Source organism: Oncorhynchus kisutch, linkage group LG18 (assembly GCF_002021735.2).
Source record: "Oncorhynchus kisutch isolate 150728-3 linkage group LG18, Okis_V2, whole genome shotgun sequence".
NCBI classification, from domain to species: Eukaryota; Metazoa; Chordata; class Actinopteri; order Salmoniformes; family Salmonidae; genus Oncorhynchus; species Oncorhynchus kisutch.
In genome coordinates, this window is record NC_034191.2 from 34298692 (window position 1) to 34317818 (window position 19127).

Consider the following 19127-nt stretch of genomic DNA (forward strand, 5'->3'; position numbering starts at 1 on the left):
CATTTTTAGTCTTATTTTAAAGAACAAAATATTAAATGTCTCGGCTGTGGGCGTGGCATATAGTAGCAGCCATTTCTGCCATCACTGACTCCATTGCTCCTTCAGCAAGTGCATGCTCCCCATCCCCGGAGCTCACATCACCCATGTGTTACCAATTACATTACAGTGGTTTTAGCATTATTTAGTTTAGTTACATTCATTATATTCATTATTCATATAACCATAAAGACTGAATGTTTCAGTCATTCACATGTGAAACCTGATTTGACATCCCAGGGCTAGGCTACTTTATATATAGCCTATAAAATATAAAGTGCCTATAGACGATCTATAAAGTAGCCTAGCATCATTCGAATCCAGAAAGCTTTTTACAAATGAGTTTCAATGCAAAAACTCTGTTTATATATGTCTGATACAATTTGAATTCAATGAGGAGACTCCTTGATTGCTCTACTTGTGCATCCTGGGCCTACTTAGATGTCGGCAAAGTATTTTCAATTTATAGACTTATTGGAATAGGGTTACTGTCCATGCCTGCTTTTATGTTGAAGACTTTACAACTTAATACATATGATATGAACAAACAACATGTTATCAGAAGGCAATTTTCACTCAAATATTTTAAGAAAATATGAGCACATTGCCTTAGAGAAAACCGTTTCCTAGAAGTGTTCTTCCATTGCCATTGTTAGCCTACATTTGAATAACAATTTACAAACATAGCAAACAATAAACAGAAACATATACCTAGTTTGAATTAAAATAGCTTAGCTTTCCGTTTTGGGGTATCATATATCATTATCATCATTCATATATTGAGAAAATACACACACTATATGTCCAATACAATCTATTGCCTTTCCTGATTTATACTGGTAGGGGCCTATGCAATGATCCTATCATGTCGGTTCAAAGCCCATCATCTCCACTGGGTAGTTGAGTTGGTGTCTTGACCAACTTCTCACCTTCCATAAAGTAGGACCTAGGCCCATTATCGTAACTGCCAAGAATATTATGCTAGTGTTCTGATATAATATCTAACGTTACAATGTTTTAATGTTTTATTTCTGGGGTTGCAATTTCCTCCCCACACATTACGCTGGTACGGTGAGAGGAAGAGGTAACATGAAACAACTGCGCCATCTAGAGTAGGATATACGTAAGTGGGCTCTCCGTCTTAATTAAATGTAGAGACAAAATCGTTTTTTTTTTTCATGTGTAATTTTAGCAAGAAATATGTTCAATTTTCATGCATTTATTGCAGTCTCTTTTATTATATTGGATTTATAATACACATTCAACTGCCCAAAACATTATCTATGTTGTTTATTTCTTGAAATGTAAAGCAAAACACAGGGAACTGTGAGTATGATAAATCACTTGCATCTATTGACCAATTCTGTTCCTTGCATTGTCTCTGAATGTAAAATATTCAGGTATAGATTCCCACTCACTTCTTGAAGAATCCTGTAGATGGTCATCTCTGATTGTCTTTCGTTATACTCAAGACTTTTCTTTGAATTGTCACTGCTGCCTATTACTAGTAATGAATGCATTGCAACAAGCTCCTAAAATATCAAAAACAGAAGAGAAAAAACATACACATTCATTACCAAAGCTTCACAGAGTAAAGGCTCACATGAAGTAGATACAGTTGGATAAACTCTGATTTGGTTTATTAAAGCTGACAACAAGATGCGATAAAGTAAAGAAGGTTAAAGTAAAACGACCTTCAGCAAAAAATAAATGCTAATTGCAATTGTCGCAATGGCAGTATATCAATTAAAATGATGTTTTCCTAATATAATGACTATATAAAAACACATCTATTTCAAACATTTGAACACAGGCACAGAATCCTAACTGGTCCATTGACACGTGCCCATGCAAAGGGTTCCCACTGGGCACAGAGGTCAATTCAATGTCTATTTTAAGTTGGTTCAACATAATTTAATTGAAATGACGTGTAAACAACATTGATTCAACCATTGTGTACCCAGTGAGTTAGTTCTTACATACCATAATGTCAACAGGGGACTTAGGAGGGTCAAATAAGTAAAAGTTCCACTTTGTACTTCTATAAAAAGATTAGCAAAGTCTACAAAGTCAATATTTGGACCACAAGGAGCTGAGTCACTTGCATCTGCATTGTTTTGGTTTTCTGTGAAGGACAGGATGTTTCCAAATGGATTTAATAAGACCTCCGAATCTCATATGGCGACCAAGAGCTTCCACCATCTTCTTTCACCCACGAGTGTGTGTCACTATGTGTGGCGAGGGTACTGTCAGAGTCCTCATTAGCTAGAGGGGCCATCTTGGAGGCTAGGTCGTTGGAGACAGTCATATAGGAAGGACATGTGAAAGTGGAGGCAGCAGGGTAAGAGGTGTGGTAGTGTACTTCGTCCAGAGGGTGAAGGGCATAGGGCTGTGCCGAGGCCATGGAGGAGCTACGGGTGGAGCAGCGGTACTGTGACGGGCTCCCGGGAGGGTCGGGGCTGGGCAGGGAGACTGGAACAGAGGTCAGGCCGTCTGCACACAAACCCTCTCCCTGGGTCACTGGGTCTGCCACTGGCTGCTCCCACGAATCCCTCTGTAGGAGCAACAGCCAGAGAAAAGAATAGAGATGATGGAGAAATTACTCTTATTTGTTGGTATTGCCGATTGCAAAATGCTCTAAGATGTATGTGTAACAGATGGTTAGGAACCATGCTTGTGTGATGATTAACCTTGCTGGAGACCTGAAGACATCTTGGCTCACTGAGCTAATGTCTAGGCTTTATCTCAGTGGGCTAACAAAGCCTTGTAGCGCACAGATCTGGGTTTGATCCCAAATCAGTAACATAGGGACACACTTCTCACCTGTGGAATTAGATGTATTCTTTCATCGTGCTTGTGTGAAATGTGTGCTCATTTGGATGTACCCTATCCGCTCCAGCCCCCATCCCTATTTACATGCTTTGCGCCATCTCACATCACATAAAAAACAATAACACATAGGGTGCGTTTCCTGGATTTAGCCTAGCCTTGAACAATTCTTAGTCCAGGACTAGACTTTAAACCATGTTTGAGAAACTGGCCCATAATGTAAAGCCATAGCTCAACAGTTCCATTCCATCACTAGTACTGAACACTGACAGATTGACTTACCAGGAGAAAGTGGGGGGACTCTCCAGAGAAAGGTGGTAGCAGAGTGGACAGGGCTGAGCTGGGGAAGATGGAGCTCCCTCCGGTGGTGAAGGCTGCACTACGGTAGTCTCCGAACGTTTCCGGGTAGTAGCTGTCTATGACGGACGGGTAGCCAGACATGGCCGATGGGTCACAACCTAGAGGCTTGCCACCCAGGGATGAGGAGTAGACCTCGCCCGAGAACTGCTTAGGAGAGAAGTCCGAGTCGGAGATGAAAGGTCGCCTCATGCCGTAGTAGCTAGGGATCATGTGAGACCCTGTTGTAAAGAGAACCAGGGAGAAAACATTAGTAACAAGGGGTCCTATGTGGCTCGGTTGGTAGAGCATGGTGCTTGCAACGTCAGGATTGTGGGGTGCGATTCTGTCTGGGGCCACCCAAAATGTATGCACACACTACTGTAAGTCACTTTGGATAAACGTGTCTGCTAAATGGCAACACTTTACTTATAGCCTGCAGGTAGGGAAGGGGGATACTTAGTCAATTGCACAACTGAATGGATTCACTGGAAATTTATTTACCACATTTAACCCAACCCCTCTGAATCAGAGAGGTGCTGGGGGCTGCCTTAATCGATGTCATCGGCCCCAGGGGTGGAGTTTAACTCCCTTGCTCAAGGACAGAACGGCAGATATCTTCACCTTGCTGGCTCAGGGACTCAAACATGCAAGCTTTCGGTTACTGACCCAATAATCTAACTGCTAAGCTACCTGCCGCCGCATCTAGGCAACCTGTCGCCCCATCTAGGCGACCTGTCGTCCCATTTAGGAGACCTGCTGCCCCATCTAGGCGACCTGCCGCCCCATCTAGGAGACCTGTCGTCCCATTTAGGAGACTTACTGCCCCGTCTAGGCAGCAGGTAGCTATCAGAACAAAGCATACAATATAATCGGAGTACACATTGAAAGCTCTGGTGGTTACTGTTAACATCGAAACAAGCCTTCACAAGTCTTCACCAGTAAATGGGTTTTATTCTACTTTTTCAGAACGTTGCTTGTAAATGTGACATTTAAAAGCTGTTTTAGTATAATATACTTACTATACCTCCCTTACCTCAAACACTATTAGGAGAGTTGATAGGTCAGTGGGACTCATCAATAATTACATCATTTTCACCGAGATTTTTCTCACCTGGCATTTGAACAAATGATGATTGGCTGGATGTTCCTCCCTACAAATGAAAGAACAGACAAACATAAAAATCCTGGATCCATGGCATTATGAGAACAGGTCTGATTCTGGTAACACATATCATGCCACCACACACACGCTGAGGAAGGCACAAGCCGAAGCGTATGTCAGTGTGTGGTCTATTAAGACATGCTGCTATGATATAAAGAAAATTAAAACAAAGCTTCAAGAATTGTTTGGAAAGTATTCAGACCCCTTGACTTTTTCAACATTTTGTTACGTTACAGCCTTATTCTAAAATTGATTAAATTGTAGTTTTTTTCTCATCAATCTAAACACAATACTCCATAATGACAAAGCAAAGAAAAAATATAGCATTCAGACCCTTTACTTAGTACTTTGTTGAAGTTCCTTTGGCAGCGATTCCAGCCTCAAGTCTTCTTGGGTATGATGCTACAAGCTTGGCATACCTGTATTTGGGGAGTTTCTCCCATTTCTTCTCTGCAGATCTTCTCAAGCTTTGTAAGGTTAGATGGGAAGTGTTGCTGCACAGCTATTTTCAGGTCTCTCCAGCGATGTTCGATCGGGTTCAAGTCTGGGCTCTGGCTGGGCCACTCAAGGACATTCAGAGGCTTCTCCCGAAGCCACTCCTGTGTTGTCTTGGCTGTGTGCTTAGGGTTATTGTTCTATTGGAAGGTGAATCTTCACCCCAGTCTGGTGTCCTGAGTGTTCTGAAGCAGGTTTTCATGAAGGATCTCCCTGTACTTTGCTCCGTTCATCTTTCCTTCGATCCTTACTGATCTCCCAGTCCCTGCCGCTGAAGAACATCCCCACAAGGGCCTCCCAAGTGGCGCAGTGGTCTAAGGCACTGCATCTCAGTGCTAGAGGCATCACGACAGACCCAGGTTTGATCCCGGGCTGTATCACAACCGGTTGTGATCGGGAGTCCCATAGTGCGGTGCACAATTGGCCCAGTGTCATCCAGCTTAGAGGAGGGTTTGGCCGGGGGGGCTTTACTTGTCTCATCGTGCTCTAGCAACTCCTTGTTGAACAGTGTTTCCTCTGACACATTGGTGCGGCTGGTTAAGCGGGCGGGTGTTAAGAAGTGCGGTTAGGTGGGTCATGTTTTGGAGGATGCATGACTCGACCATCTCCTCCCGAGCCCATTGGGGAGTTGCAGCGATGAGACAAGATCGAAAAAGGGGTAAAAAAACATCCCCACACTATGATTCTGCCACCACCATGCTTCACCGTAGGGATGGTGCCAGGTTTCCTCCAGACGTGACTCTTGACATTCAGGCCAAAAAGATCAATCATGGTTTCATCAGACCAGAGAATCTTGCTTCTCATGGTCTGAGAGTCCTTTAGGTGCCTTTTGTCAAACTCCAAGCGGGCTGTCATGTGCCTTTTACTGAGGAGTGGCTTCCGTCTGGCCTGATTGGTAGAGTGCTGCAGAGATGGTTGTCCTTCTGGAAGGTTCTCCCATCTCCAAAGAGGACCTCTGGAGCCCTCTTTGGAGCCCTGATCATTGGGTTCTTGGTCACCTCCCTGACCAAGGCCCTTCTCCCCTGATTGCTCAGTTTGGCGGGTGGCCAGCTCTAGGAAGAGTCTTGGTGGATCCAAACTTCTTCCATTTAAGAATGATGGAGGCCACTGTTTTCTTGGGGACCTTCAATGGTACCCTTCCCCAGATCTGCACATGAGCTCAATTTTGAGTCTCATAGCAAAGGGTCTGAATACTTAAAAAAGGTATTTCAGCTTCTTCTTTTTTAATAAATTTGCAAAACTTACAAAAATAACTGTTTTCACTAAGTCATTATGGGGTATTGTGTGTAGATTGATGTGGAAAAACATTAATCAATTTTAGAATAAGGCTGTAATGTAACAAAATGTGGGAAAATCCAAGAGGTCTGAATACTTACCGAATGCACTCTATATCCAAGTGATGGTAACATTTTATTTGGATAGTCCATCTGTAGATGCTCTACAGACTATCTACACTCATAGAAAAAGTAGAATCATATAGGGTTCTTCGGTTTGTCCCCATAGGTGAACCCTTTTCGGTGCTAGGTAGAACAGGTAGAACCCTTTGAAGAGGGTTCTACCCTGAACAATAAAATAAATGCAACATGTAAAAGGTTCAATGTTTCATGAGTTGAAATAAAATATCCCAGAATTGTTCTATAAACACAAAATCTTATTTCTCTCAAATGTTGTGCACAAATCCCTGCTAGGGAGGATTTTTCTTTGCCAAAATAATCCATCCACCTGACAGGTGTGCCATATCAACAAGCTGATTAAACAGCATGATCATTACACAGGTGCACCTTGTACTGGGGACAATAAAAGGCCACTCTAAAATGTGCAGTTTTGTCACACAACCCAATGCCACAGATTACTCAAGTTTTGAGGAAGTGTGCAATTGGTATCCTGACTACAGGAATGTCCACCAGAGCTGTTGCCAGAAAATGTTATATTATTTCTCTACCATAAGCCTCCTCCAACATCGTTTTAGAGAATTTGACAGTACGTCCAACTGGCCTCACAACCGCAGACCACGTGTATGGCATTGTGTGGGCGAGCTGTTTGCTGATGTCAACGTTGTGAACAGAGTGACCCATGGGGGTGGTGGGGTTATGGTATGGGCAGGCATAAGCTATGGACAACAAACCCAATTGCATTTTATTGATGGCAATTTGAATGCACAGAGATACCATGACAAGATCCTGAGGCCCATTGTTGTTCCATTCACCCGCCGCCATCACCTCATGTTTCAGCATGACAATGCACGGCCCCAGGTCGCAAGGATCTGTAGACAATTCTTGGAAGCTGAAAATGTCCCAGTTCTTCCATGTCCTGCATACTCACCAGACATTTCACCCATTGAGCATGTTTGGAATGCTCTGGATCAATGTGTACGACAGCGTGTTCCCGCATGTATCCAGCATATATCCAGCAATTTCACACAGTCATTGAAGAGGAGTGGGACAACATTCCACAGGTCACAGTCAACAGCCTGCTCAACTCTATGTGAAGGAGATGTGTGATGCTGCATGAGGCAAATGGTGGTCACATCAGACACTGTAAAAAAAATGTATCCACGCACCTACCTTTTTTAAGGTATCTGTGACCAGCAGATGCATATCTGTATTCCCAGTCATGTGAAATCCATAGATTAGGGTCTGATGAATTTATTTAAATTGACTGATTTCATTATATTAACTGTAACTCAGTCAAGTATTTTAAATTGTTGCATGTTGCGTTTATATTTTTGCGTCATTACACAGGTGCACATCTGGTTGATATGCCACACCTGTCAGGTGGATGGATCATTATTTTTGTTCAGTATACATAGAAGCCTCTATGAAGGGTTCTTCCTAGAACCCTCCATAAAGGGTTCTGCCAATAACCGTTTTATTCTCTAAAGGTTCTACCTTGAACTCTCTATGAAGGGTTCTATCAATAACCCTTTTATCTTTCAAGGGTTCATTCTAGAACACTCTGTGAACAGTTCTACCAAAAACCCTTCTATCGCTGAAGGGTTCCTTCCTAGAACCCTCCATGAATGGTTCTACCAGCATTATTTGCAATTTGTTTTATGACAATACATTAAATATATCATAAGTTAGTTATACCCTAACACAGTGGTTGAAACTCCTGGTTTGCAGACCACATCAGGCCTTCAAGTCACATTATGCTGGCTTGTAAAATTATGTGTGATTCCTATTGGAATCTAGCCAGAGTGAGGATATCCAACAACAGGGATTTTTAATCACCCGCAAACTGCATTCAGAATGACTGCCAGGGTAGAGAAGGTTGATAAAGGAGACTACCTAAATCATCTAAACTGAAACAACCATCTCAGTAATGAGACTACTAACAGATTGGATTAGTTTAGAAAAATGTATGTCATTTATAATTGTGTAGCATAAAATTAATCAACCAATCAATGCAAAAACACAGATTTTGAAACAAACAATTCTGAAAATCAACCTGCAATAGGGTATGCTGGGAAATATGATAATGATGGGCGTGGTTTTGAGTAAAAATGACACAATCACACTTACACCACTTTACAGAATTAAAGTGGTGTAAAAGTTACACTGAAAAATCAACACTAGGTAACACTGGCCAAGTGGCCAATTTTATGTGTACCATACAATATACTGCTGGTTCACTCAGACTCCATACTATTCTCCAACTCACTGCTCAATAAAATCACAGAAAGTACTTATTTGAAAAATGTTTATCTTGGCAAAGATATCAACTATGTTTGTACTGTATATGTAAAATGATCAAGGGAATACCAGATACATTTACAAATATTCCCATGTACTATCTTTTTAAACTGATCAGATTACTCAAACTCCTGATGTTAAAGTTTAAACATTGAGGTAAACACTAATTCTCAGGCACTATTAAAAAGAAAAATACAAAAAATACAAAAGAAATAATCTTATTCAGATTCAGAAGAGTTCTACGTAGAACCCTTCTTCCCTTCCAAAGAACCCTTCTTCCCTTCCAAAGAATCCTTCTTCCCTTCCAAAGAATCCTTCTTCCCTTCCAAAGAATCCTTCTTCCCTTCCAAAGAATCCTTCTTCCCTTCCAAAGAATCCTTCTTCCCTTCCAAAGAATCCTTCTTCCCTTCCAAAGAATCCTTCTTCCCTTCCAAAGAATCCTTCTTCCCTTCCAAAGAATCCTTCTTCCCTTCCAAAGAATCCTTCTTCCCTTCCAAAGAATCCTTCTTCCCTTCCAAAGAACCCTTCTTCCCTTCCAAAGAACCCTTCTTCCCTTCCAAAGAATCCTTCTTCCCTTCCAAAGAATCCTTCTTCCCTTCCAAAGAATCATCAAATAACCCTTTCTTAACAAAACAGTTCTTAGTGTGAAAAACGTTCTGGGTAGAACCCGTGGCCTTATAAAGAACCCTCGTCTTCCAAAAAGGGTTCTTCAGAAGAAAATTGTTCTTGGTTTATCCAATCTCTCTGCAAATAACCCTTTTAGAACCATTTGTGTTTACAAGTGTAGAGTAACATCTCAACTAACTATCTCCTAACCCTAGCCCTTATTCTAAACCTAACCCTAACTGTAACCTTAGCAAGCAGTTGCTTATCAACAGATAGTCAGTTGCTTATCAACAGATAGTCAGGTGCTTATCAGTAGATAGTTTGTTGGTAGTATGATAATCTGTAGAGCAGCAACAGATGGACTATCCCCAAAAAGTGTGACCCAAATGAATGCAGGCCATTTTTTCATGTTTGATGTGAACACATAACATGGACAGTAACAAAGTATACAGTGGCATTCTGTGAAATAAAAGTCATGATCATTATCATCATAGACTGAAGAAAAAAAACTTCATTAACTTTTATAGCAGACAGTGTGTCACGTTTATGATAGCATTACGAAGAGCGTATAATGCAGAAGTCAGAATGATTTATGGGGTTTAATAGACTTCTGAATGGCTTTATTATCCTCTTGGGTGCCGTGGAGTCTGAAGTAAAGATATACTGTGGAAAGGACAAGTCTTTATGGTATCTACGGTTATTGAAGACACATTTTGCATGACATTTATAGCAAGCTTGTTAGAATGTATATTATAAATGTTTGTAGGGTTAGAAAAGGGATATGTGCTTACAGGGATTTTTTTAAAGAGACACACACACACACAGCGAGGGTTAGAAAGGAGGACAAGCTCTCTTTTGTTTGCATATTGCAAACATGAAAGAGTTGATTTTAAGGCTGTGTTGGCTGGAAGGCAAGCAAATTTTGAGGGTTGGATTTGAATGCAATTTGCCCATGCCAAGACTTCCCCATGTGGACCAGGTCAATGCCTCAGTGCTTCTCTGAAGGCTGCGTATGGAAATCATGTTGTTAAAGCCTCATGTACTCCCAGTTCACAGCAAAGCACCTGATGGAGAGACACGATAAACCTGCATGGGGAGGCTAACAATTACCCAGGGCCGTTTCTAACATTTTGGGGGCCCTAAGCAAGATTTTGTTGGGGGCACCAATTAAGAGGAAAACTGCTGATGCACTACCAAAGAAAATCATAATAATTGAGGTTTCGCTAATGCTTTGAAAAGGTACTGCAACTACCAACCAACATCCCCAGCCACAGGTCTTAATAAAGAGATGATCTGTGAAGCATGTTGGGCTGCAATGTGTTGTATGACAATTACATTTTTATATGCTGCTGTATTTGGTGAAAAGGCTGTCCTTAAGGAAAACCAGTTACCGGTCAAAATGTTGTCCTTATAAGAACAAGAACTTGGGGGCATACTAGTGTGCAGATATTTTAGTTCTACATGACTATTTACTCTGATTAATTATTTTAAGTGTGCATACCCGAGTGTTTACAATTGAAAAGTACTCTTTCCTCCACAATAACACAACAGTGAAGGCACACTGGTTGGCCGGCTGGCCCTAATAATGCCCAAACCTCAGTCCGTTTTGCAAAGAGCATAGGCTACTGTAAGTGAGTAAAGAAGAGCTGGCTAATACCATCTCTCTCAGCATTCCTTGAGGTCTAGGTCTAGGATACAACACATATCTTACTTGTGCCACGATATTAGAGTCTAATAATGCAGAAATGAATAGAGCAGTGTATCTACGGTTATATGTCTTTTAATACTCTTCTTTATGAAACTTGAAGTTGTTTATTACTTGAGATTGTGTACGATGGTCTTTGTCCTGTCATTGAGGCAGCATGCCTGTTGTCAAAGACATTTCCCTTTCATTTCTATGGGTTCATGTTGCGACTTGATTTGAATCACTTGGTGGCTAAAGTTTGCCAATGTCTATCAATGGCCTTTCTCTCTAGGATAAAAGACGGCAAACTCGAATGAGAGAGAGAGAGAGAGAGAGAGAGAGCATAAGAGAAAGTCGAGGCAACCTTTAGATGGTGTGGCCATGTTATCTGAATGTGTCTTTAGTCCGTATTGTTCACCCATGAACCGGGGCACACACGTCTCATGTGTGCAAAAGAAGACCGAGAATCTCCTAGATTAAAACAGTAAATATATAGTATAATTTCATCTTTATTAACACAAATCCAATATAATTTTGCGTTAAGTAACTCTGAGTTAATAGTATTAACTTAATACTGTGAATTAAGAATGACAGAACTCAAGTCTATTACATTTTCGCTTTCAAGCAGAGTTTTCAGTGGTGGCGTTGGCAACATCGATCTAGTTTTGTTTAGGAAAATAGTGACTCATCATTATTAAGCAATAAGAGCAGTACTTCCTGGTGTTGTGATCTTTGCTGCAGTTTGCTTTGGACACATTGCCCCCTGAGAAATCCCTTCCAACCTGGCTTTGGCAAACCTGTGACATTTTTTTTTCTACAAAAAAAAAAGATGTTTCTGAAGAGCCATTACAGTCCAGGCATGGAAGGATGGTCACAGAGTGTGAAAGCATGTCTTAAGGCTTACGATGTTGAAACTCATGGCATCTACCTCACAGTTTGTCTCTCCCTTATCAGGATCTGTCCATGAAGAGTGTAGTTACTGTCTACTGAGTGCCAATGGTAATGGAAACAGAAAATAAATGGAGTCCTCTAAAGGGCATTGACAGGTAGCTTGGGAGATGAAAAACTTTTCCTGTTTGCTCAGGCAGATGTCTCATAGGCCAATTTCACTGTGTCTGAGGCAACAATGGCTAGCTTGTCTGCGGCCTGCATGGAGAACAATATCGGTCGGCAGGTGTGCGAGAATCTGACTTTGCATAGACCAACCTGGCAGACCAAAAAGGGTTTGTATTAGCTATCCTCCTCACGACTGCTAGAGTTCATGACCATTAGCCATTGCGTATTATTGTTGTCCTGCTCATCGTGGGGTTTTCATGGGTCTGCTTGGCTTTGTTTTTCTCTCTTAAACCAATGTTCTGGTATTTACCCATAGGCTTAGCTTTCACTCATGGCTGAGGAGTGGAGAAATAAAGATACACTGCCGAGGGACTTATAGGTAGGCATTATGGGCATGATTCGTTAGCATACAAAATAAGCCCAAATGTAAATAAGGCTGAAGATTGAAGGACAACACCCTATTGTCTCGCCAACAGACATCAACTGTCTGGTTATATGTCAGTGAAAGAAAGAAAGAAGACAATAGAAAAGCGAATCACGCTAGATGTACTTGGAATACTCACACTGTATCTTGGTCCATTTGTTTGATTTTGTCGTTTCTCTGCCAGTAGATCTTTCACTGTGTGCTTGACCCTCACCCCTTGATAGACCCTTTTAGAATACTCTGGAGAAAAAGAGAAAGAAATATTTCACACACACACACACATGCACACAGAGATACAATTGACTCATTATTTGAGTGTGAAGTAATACAAGTTAATACATAATTATACACTCATTATTCTGTGGAGGTCACTGAAAACAAACTCCATACAGTACACTCCTAACACAAGGATAGCCTAAAATTGTAGTTATGTTGATACAAAGATTTAATATTTTGCCTCAAGTACATTGCTAGAACAAATTCTATGAACCTGAACTATTATTTTCAGGAGGCCTAAATTAAACATAGGAAAGGGGAAGGGGGATACCTAGTCAGTTGTACAACTGAATGCCTTCAACTGAAATGTGTCTTCCGCATTTAACCCAACCCCTCTGAATCAGAGAGGTGCGGGGGGCTGCCATAATCAACATCCAAGTCTTCGGCGCCCGGGGAACAATGGGTTAACTGCCTTGCTCAGGGGCAGAACAACAGGTGTCAGCTCGGGGATTCAATCCAGCAACCTTTCGGTTACTGGCCCAATGCTCTAATATGCTATGCACTTATTGTATTCTCTGTTTTTGGCTCACTTATATTGTAAGTATTTTTTTAATTAGCTTGAAGTAAGTATCTTCAAATTGTACTTACTCAAAGTAAAATATAAATATAACACAAGTACAATATATTGCTGGTTATGTATTTTTCAGATAATATACTGCTCCTGCTTAGTGCCAGTCCTCATTCATTCCAACAAACATGTATTCATTTGAATTTTCACAGTTTTATGCATAGCTGAATTGCCTTTTGGGTTACGTGTAAAGGGCATGGAAATTGTCTTTGGCTTTGGTCAATGCAAATTGACTGTTAAAAAAAGCTATTTAGTACAAACGTCATTGTCTAACAGTGATGGCATTTTTATACACTGGATAGCCACTCACACATTTTAAATAGTCTAAATAGGCCTAGTGATAGAAGTATCAAAAGTATCAATATTTAGTTGTAAATACATCATAAATCTCAACAGCAAATATGTCTCCAGCCTGATTTTGTAGGCAAATCCCCCCCCCTGAACATATTCCTAGTGAGCATACTATAGACGATATTTGCAATTTAACATGCAAAAGGAAATCGCATGCAAAAAAAACGGTACAGTATGTAAAAGATCCCAGCTTTATGAATGGAGTCTTAAGATACGTTTCTATTTTACTATAGCCATCATACGGCCAAACAGTTTTGAAATTCAGAAATTGATGTGGGATCATAATGATGTCATTTTCTAGGTGTTGCAGTTTGATATCCAACTGAATTATTTATGAATTGAGAAGAGGGTTTGGATACCGGAAATCCAACACCAAAACAATATTTGCATACTATTCAGCATCATCATGTCCTTTATGCTTTGGACTGGTCACAGCTAAGCAATGCCATCTTTAGATATGAATAATAAACAATCATATTTATGTTCATATGACACACGGTTAACATATTTCCCGATGCAGTCCTCTACAGTACTATACTTTCAGTTTTGTTAGTATGAAAAATACAATCCAATACCTTACAAAGCACAATGTTAGCTTCACAGTACATTTCAATCATTCACTTTTTTTTATACTGAAGGATACTAGTCAATTCCAAAAACGACAATGGCATAAACCATATTGTTATGTTAGTTGACAGCATAAACCAATAACAAATACAATATATATTTTTTAAATTATGTCATTATCACCCCCTTAAAGAAGATGTCATAAAATGTCTATGGATGATGATAGTTTTGTCAAAACATTATACCATGGAAGTATCTCATAAATGATTAGGAATCAGCGTTATGGTTGCCTTTAGCCTTACCGGTTTCCATGATGCTTCAGTTTCAGGTCCGGTACTACAAAGATTGAGAAGGTCAATCCTCTATTCCAGTGAAAGTGTAGCTGTACCAATGCTCAAAATCATACTAAAGACAAGCCTTTTCCACCTCTGGAAACGTTCACGGAATCCTTCGCACACTCCACTGATGGAGAATGTATGGACTTTTTCAAATGACCTTTTTCTCCATGCAAATGATTGGTAGGACGTTTTTCGACTATTTGCATCTACAGTCTAGATTAGAGGAGAGCGTCTAAGAGACTCATCAGAAGGCATTCTATTTCGTTTCACTGAAACATGTTGTAATAGTTCTTTAGGCCTATTTGGGCTCCCACATGTTTACACACTATCAATGTACAGTAAAAGCTTGAAATGAACTTTCAGTCACACTTCAAGTAAAGGCAACAGGTGTAACACTTTAGATCCCTATTTTGTTATGAGCATGTTTGAGACCTTATGAAGTCTCATAATAATGTGTTATGTAATAATGCATTATAGCTGTCAGCCTTAAGTCAAGTGTTAAGAGGTTTGTCTGTTCTTGCAGGATGGTATCACTTAGAAAGTCAGAGGAGAATTAATGCCCGCACAAGCTGCATGATCAGTATAACATACGGCATTTAGGAGATTGCATATCCTCCAAATGACACCTTCCAAGTTCAGAGAATATACAGCCAGGTCCATAATTATTGGCACCCTCTATAAAGATGAGGGGAAAAGTCTGTATACAAAAAATATTTAGTCAGCCACCAATTGTGCAAGTTCTCCCACGTAAAAAGATGAGAGAGGCCTGTAATTGTCATCATAGGTACACTTCAACTATGACAGACAAAATGAGAAAAAAAATCTAGAAAATCACATTGTAGGATTTTTTAGGAATTTATTTGCAAATTATGGTGGAAAATAAGTATTTTGTCACCTACAAACAAGCAAGATTTCTGGCTCTCAAAGACCTGTAACTTCTTCTTTAAGAGGCTCCTTTGTCCTCCACTCATTACCTGTATTAATGGCACCTGTTTGAACTTGTTATCAGTATAAAAGACACCTGTCCACAACCTCAAACAGTCACACTCCAAACTCCACTATGGCCAAGACCAAAGAGCTGTCAAAGGACACCAGAAACAAAATTGTAGACGTGCACCAGGCTGGGAAGACTGAATCTGCAATAGGTAAGCAGCTTGGTTTGAAGAAATCAACTGTGGGAGCAATTATTAGGAAATCAAATCAAATCAAATGTTATTTGTTACATACATACACATGGTTAGCAGATGTTAGTGCGAGTGTAGCAAAATGCTTGTGCTTCTAGTTCCGACAATGCAGTAATAACCAACAAGTAATCTAGCTAACAATTCCAAAACTACTACCTTATAGACACAAGTGTAAGGGGATAAAGAATATGTACATAAAGATATATGAATGAGTGATGGTACAGAGCGGCATAGGCAAGATACAGTAGATGGTATTGAGTGCAGTATATACATATGAGATGAGTATGTAAACAAAGTGGCATAGTTAAAGTGGCTAGTGATACATGTATTACATAAGGATGCAGTAGATGATATAGAGTACAGTATATACGTATACATATGAGATTAATCATGTAGGGTATGTAAACATTATATTAGGTAGCATTGTTTAAAGTGGCTAGTGATATATTTTACATCAATTCCCATCAATTCCCATTATTAAAGTGGCTGGAGTTGAGTCAGTGTGTTGGCAGTAGCCACTCAATGTTAGTGGTGGCTGTTTAACAGTCTGATGGCCTTGAGATGGAAGCTGTTTTTCATTCTCTCGGTCCCAGCTTTGATGCACCTGTACTGACCTCGCCTTCTGGATGATAGCGGGGTGAACAGGCAGTGGCTCGGGTGGTTGATGTCCTTGATGATCTTTATGGCCTTCCTGTGACATCGGGTGGTGTAGGTGTCCTGGAGGGCAGGTAGTTTGCCCCCCGTGATGCGTTGTGCAGACCTCACTACCCTCTGGAGAGCCTTACGGTTGTGGGCGGAGCAGTTGCCGTACCAGGCGGTGATACAGCCTGACAGGATGCTCTCGATTGTGCATCTGTAGAAGTTTGTGAGTGCTTTTGGTGACAAGCCAAATTTCTTCAGCCTCCTGAGGTTGAAGAGGCGCTGCTGCGCCTTCTTCACGTTGCTGTCTGTGTGGGTGGACCAATTCAGTTTGTCTGTGATGTGTACGCTGTGGAACTTAAAACTTACTACCCTCTCCACTACTGTTCCATCGATGTGGATAGGGGGGTGTTCCCTCTGCTGTTTCCTGAAGCCCACAATCATCTCCTTAGTTTTGTTGACATTGAGTGTGAGGTTATTTTCCTGACACCACACTCCGAGGGCCCTCACCTCCTCCCTGTAGGCCGTCTCATCGTTGTTGGTAATCAAGCCTACCACTGTTGTGTTGTCCGCAAACTTGATGATTGAGTTGGAGGCGTGCGTGGCCACGCAGTCGTGGGTGAACAGAGAGTACAGGAGAGGGCTCAGAACGCACCCTTGTGGGGCCCCAGTGTTGAGGATCAGTGGGGTGGAGATGTTGTTGCCTACCCTCACCACCTGGGGGTGGCCCGTCAGGAAGTCCAGTACCCAGTTGCACAGGGCGGGGTCAAGACCCAGGGTCTCGAGCTTGATGACGAGCTTGGAGGGCACTATGGTGTTAAATGCCGAGCTGTAGTCGATGAACAGCATTCTCACATAGGTATTCCTCTTGTCCAGATGGGTTAGGGCAGTGTGCAGTGTGGTTGAGATTGCATCGTCTGTGGACCTATTTGGGCGGTAAGCAAATTGGAGTGGGTCTAGGGTGTCAGGTAGGGTGGAGGTGATATGGTCCTTGACTAGTCTCTCAAAGCACTTCATGATGACGGAAGTGAGTGCTACGGGACGGTAGTCGTTTAGCTCAGTTACCTTAGCTTTCTTGGGAACAGGAACAATGGTGGCCCTCTTGAAGCATGTGGGAACAACAGACTGGGATAGGGATTGATTGAATATGTCCGTAAACACACCAGCCAGCTGGTCTGCGCATGCTCTGAGGGCGCGGCTGGGGATGCCGTCTGGGCCTGCAGCCTTGCGAGGGTTGACACATTTAAATGTTTTCCTCACGTCGGCTGCAGTGAAGGAGAGTCCGCATGTTTTAGTTGCGGGCAGTGTCAGTGGCACTGTATTGTCCTCAAAGCGAGCAAAAAAGTTATTTAGTCTGTCTGGGAGCAAGACATCCTGGTCCGTGACAGTGCTGGTTTTCTTTTTGTAATCCGTGATTGACTGTAGACCCTGCCACATACCTCTTGTGTCTGAGCCGTTGAATTGAGATTGGAAGACATACAAGACCACTGATAATCTCCCTCGATCTGGGGCTCCATGCAAGATCTCACCCCGTGGGGTCAAAATGACCACAAGAACGGTGAGCAAAAATCCCAGAACCACACGGGGGACCTAGTGAATGACCTGCAGAGAGCTGGGACCAAAGTAACAAAGCCTACCATCAGTAACACACTACGCCGCCAGGGACTCAAATCCTGCAGTGCCAGACGTGTCCCCCTGCTTAAGCCAGTACATGTCCAGGCCCGTCTGAAGTTTGCTAGAGAGCATTTGGATGATCCAGAAGAAGATTGGGAGAATGTCATATGGTCAGATGAAACCAAAATATAACTTTTTGGTAAAAACTCAACTCGTCGTGTTTGGAGGACAAAGAATGCTGAGTTGCATCCAAAGAACACCATACCTACTGTGAAGCATGGGGGTGGAAACATCATGCTTTGGGGCTGTTTTTCTGCAAAGGGACCAGGATGACTGATCCGTGTAAAGGAAAGCATGAATGGGGCCATGTATCGTGAGATTTTGAGTGAAAACCTCCTTCCATCAGCAAGGGCATTGAAGATGAAATGTGGCTGGGTCTTTCAGCATGACAATGATCCCAAACACACTGCCCGGGCAACGAAGGAGTGGCTTCGTAAGAAGCATTTCAAGGTGCTGGAGTGGCCTAGCCAGTCTCCAGATCTCAACCCCATAGAACATCTTTGGAGGGAGTTGAAAGTCCGTGTTGCCCAGCAACAGCCCCAAAACATCACTGCTCTAGAGGAGATCTGCATGGAGGAATGGGCCAAAATACCAGCAACAGTGTGTGAAAACCTTGTGAAGACTTACAGAAAACATTTGACCTCAGTCATTGCCAACAAAGGGTATATAACAAAGTATTGAGATAAACTTTTGTTATTGACCAAATACTTATTTTCCACCATAATTTGCAAATAAATTCATTAAAAATCCTACAATGTGATTTTCTGGATTTTTTTCTCATTTTTCTCTGGCATAGTAGATGAATATATATATATATTTTTTTACAAATAATGAGTTCTTTTGTATGCTCGACAAAAGTTGGGAGATTATTTTATACTAATACAATTGTTTAAATTTAATTAAAAAATAGTGCTCAAAATTATTGGCACCCCTTTTTTTAATACTCTAGCACACTCCCCTTGCGAGAATAGCGACACTGAGCCTTTTTCTAACATGTTTTATGAGATTGGAGAACGTATTGGGAGGGGTCTTAGACCATTCCTCCATACAAAATCTTTCCAGAGCCTTGATATCCTTCATCTGTGCTTATGGACTGCCCTCTACAATTCAAACCACATGTTTTCAATGGGGTTCAAGTCCAAAGACTGAGATGGCCATTGCAAAATGTTGATTTAGTGGTCAGTTAACCATTTCTTTGTAGATTTTG

General features: G+C 41.4%; 1 protein-coding gene across 1 annotated transcript; it reads right to left on the reverse strand.

Moving 5' to 3' along the window:
* Positions 1-521: 521 nt before the first annotated feature.
* On the reverse strand, positions 522-14546 carry LOC109909055 (POU class 2 homeobox associating factor 2). Its single transcript, XM_020507948.2, has 5 exons — positions 14388-14546; positions 12463-12563; positions 4316-4355; positions 3148-3443; positions 522-2590 (listed from the first exon to the last, which is right to left on the reverse strand). Exons 1-5 carry the CDS (start codon positions 14395-14397, stop codon positions 2192-2194), a joined length of 846 nt encoding a protein of 281 aa, XP_020363537.1. The 5' UTR covers positions 14398-14546; the 3' UTR covers positions 522-2191.
* Positions 14547-19127: the final 4581 nt, after the last annotated feature.

Bases quoted from the DNA above. Each gene is read 5' to 3' on its own strand.
- LOC109909055 (XM_020507948.2), bottom strand. The intron at 3,444-4,315 runs GTGAGAAAAATC...TCTTTACAACAG, and splicing joins ATCATTTGTTCAAATGCCAG to GGTCTCACATGATCCCTAGC. The intron at 2,591-3,147 runs GTAAGTCAATCT...TTGCTCCTACAG, and splicing joins AGTCCCCCCACTTTCTCCTG to AGGGATTCGTGGGAGCAGCC.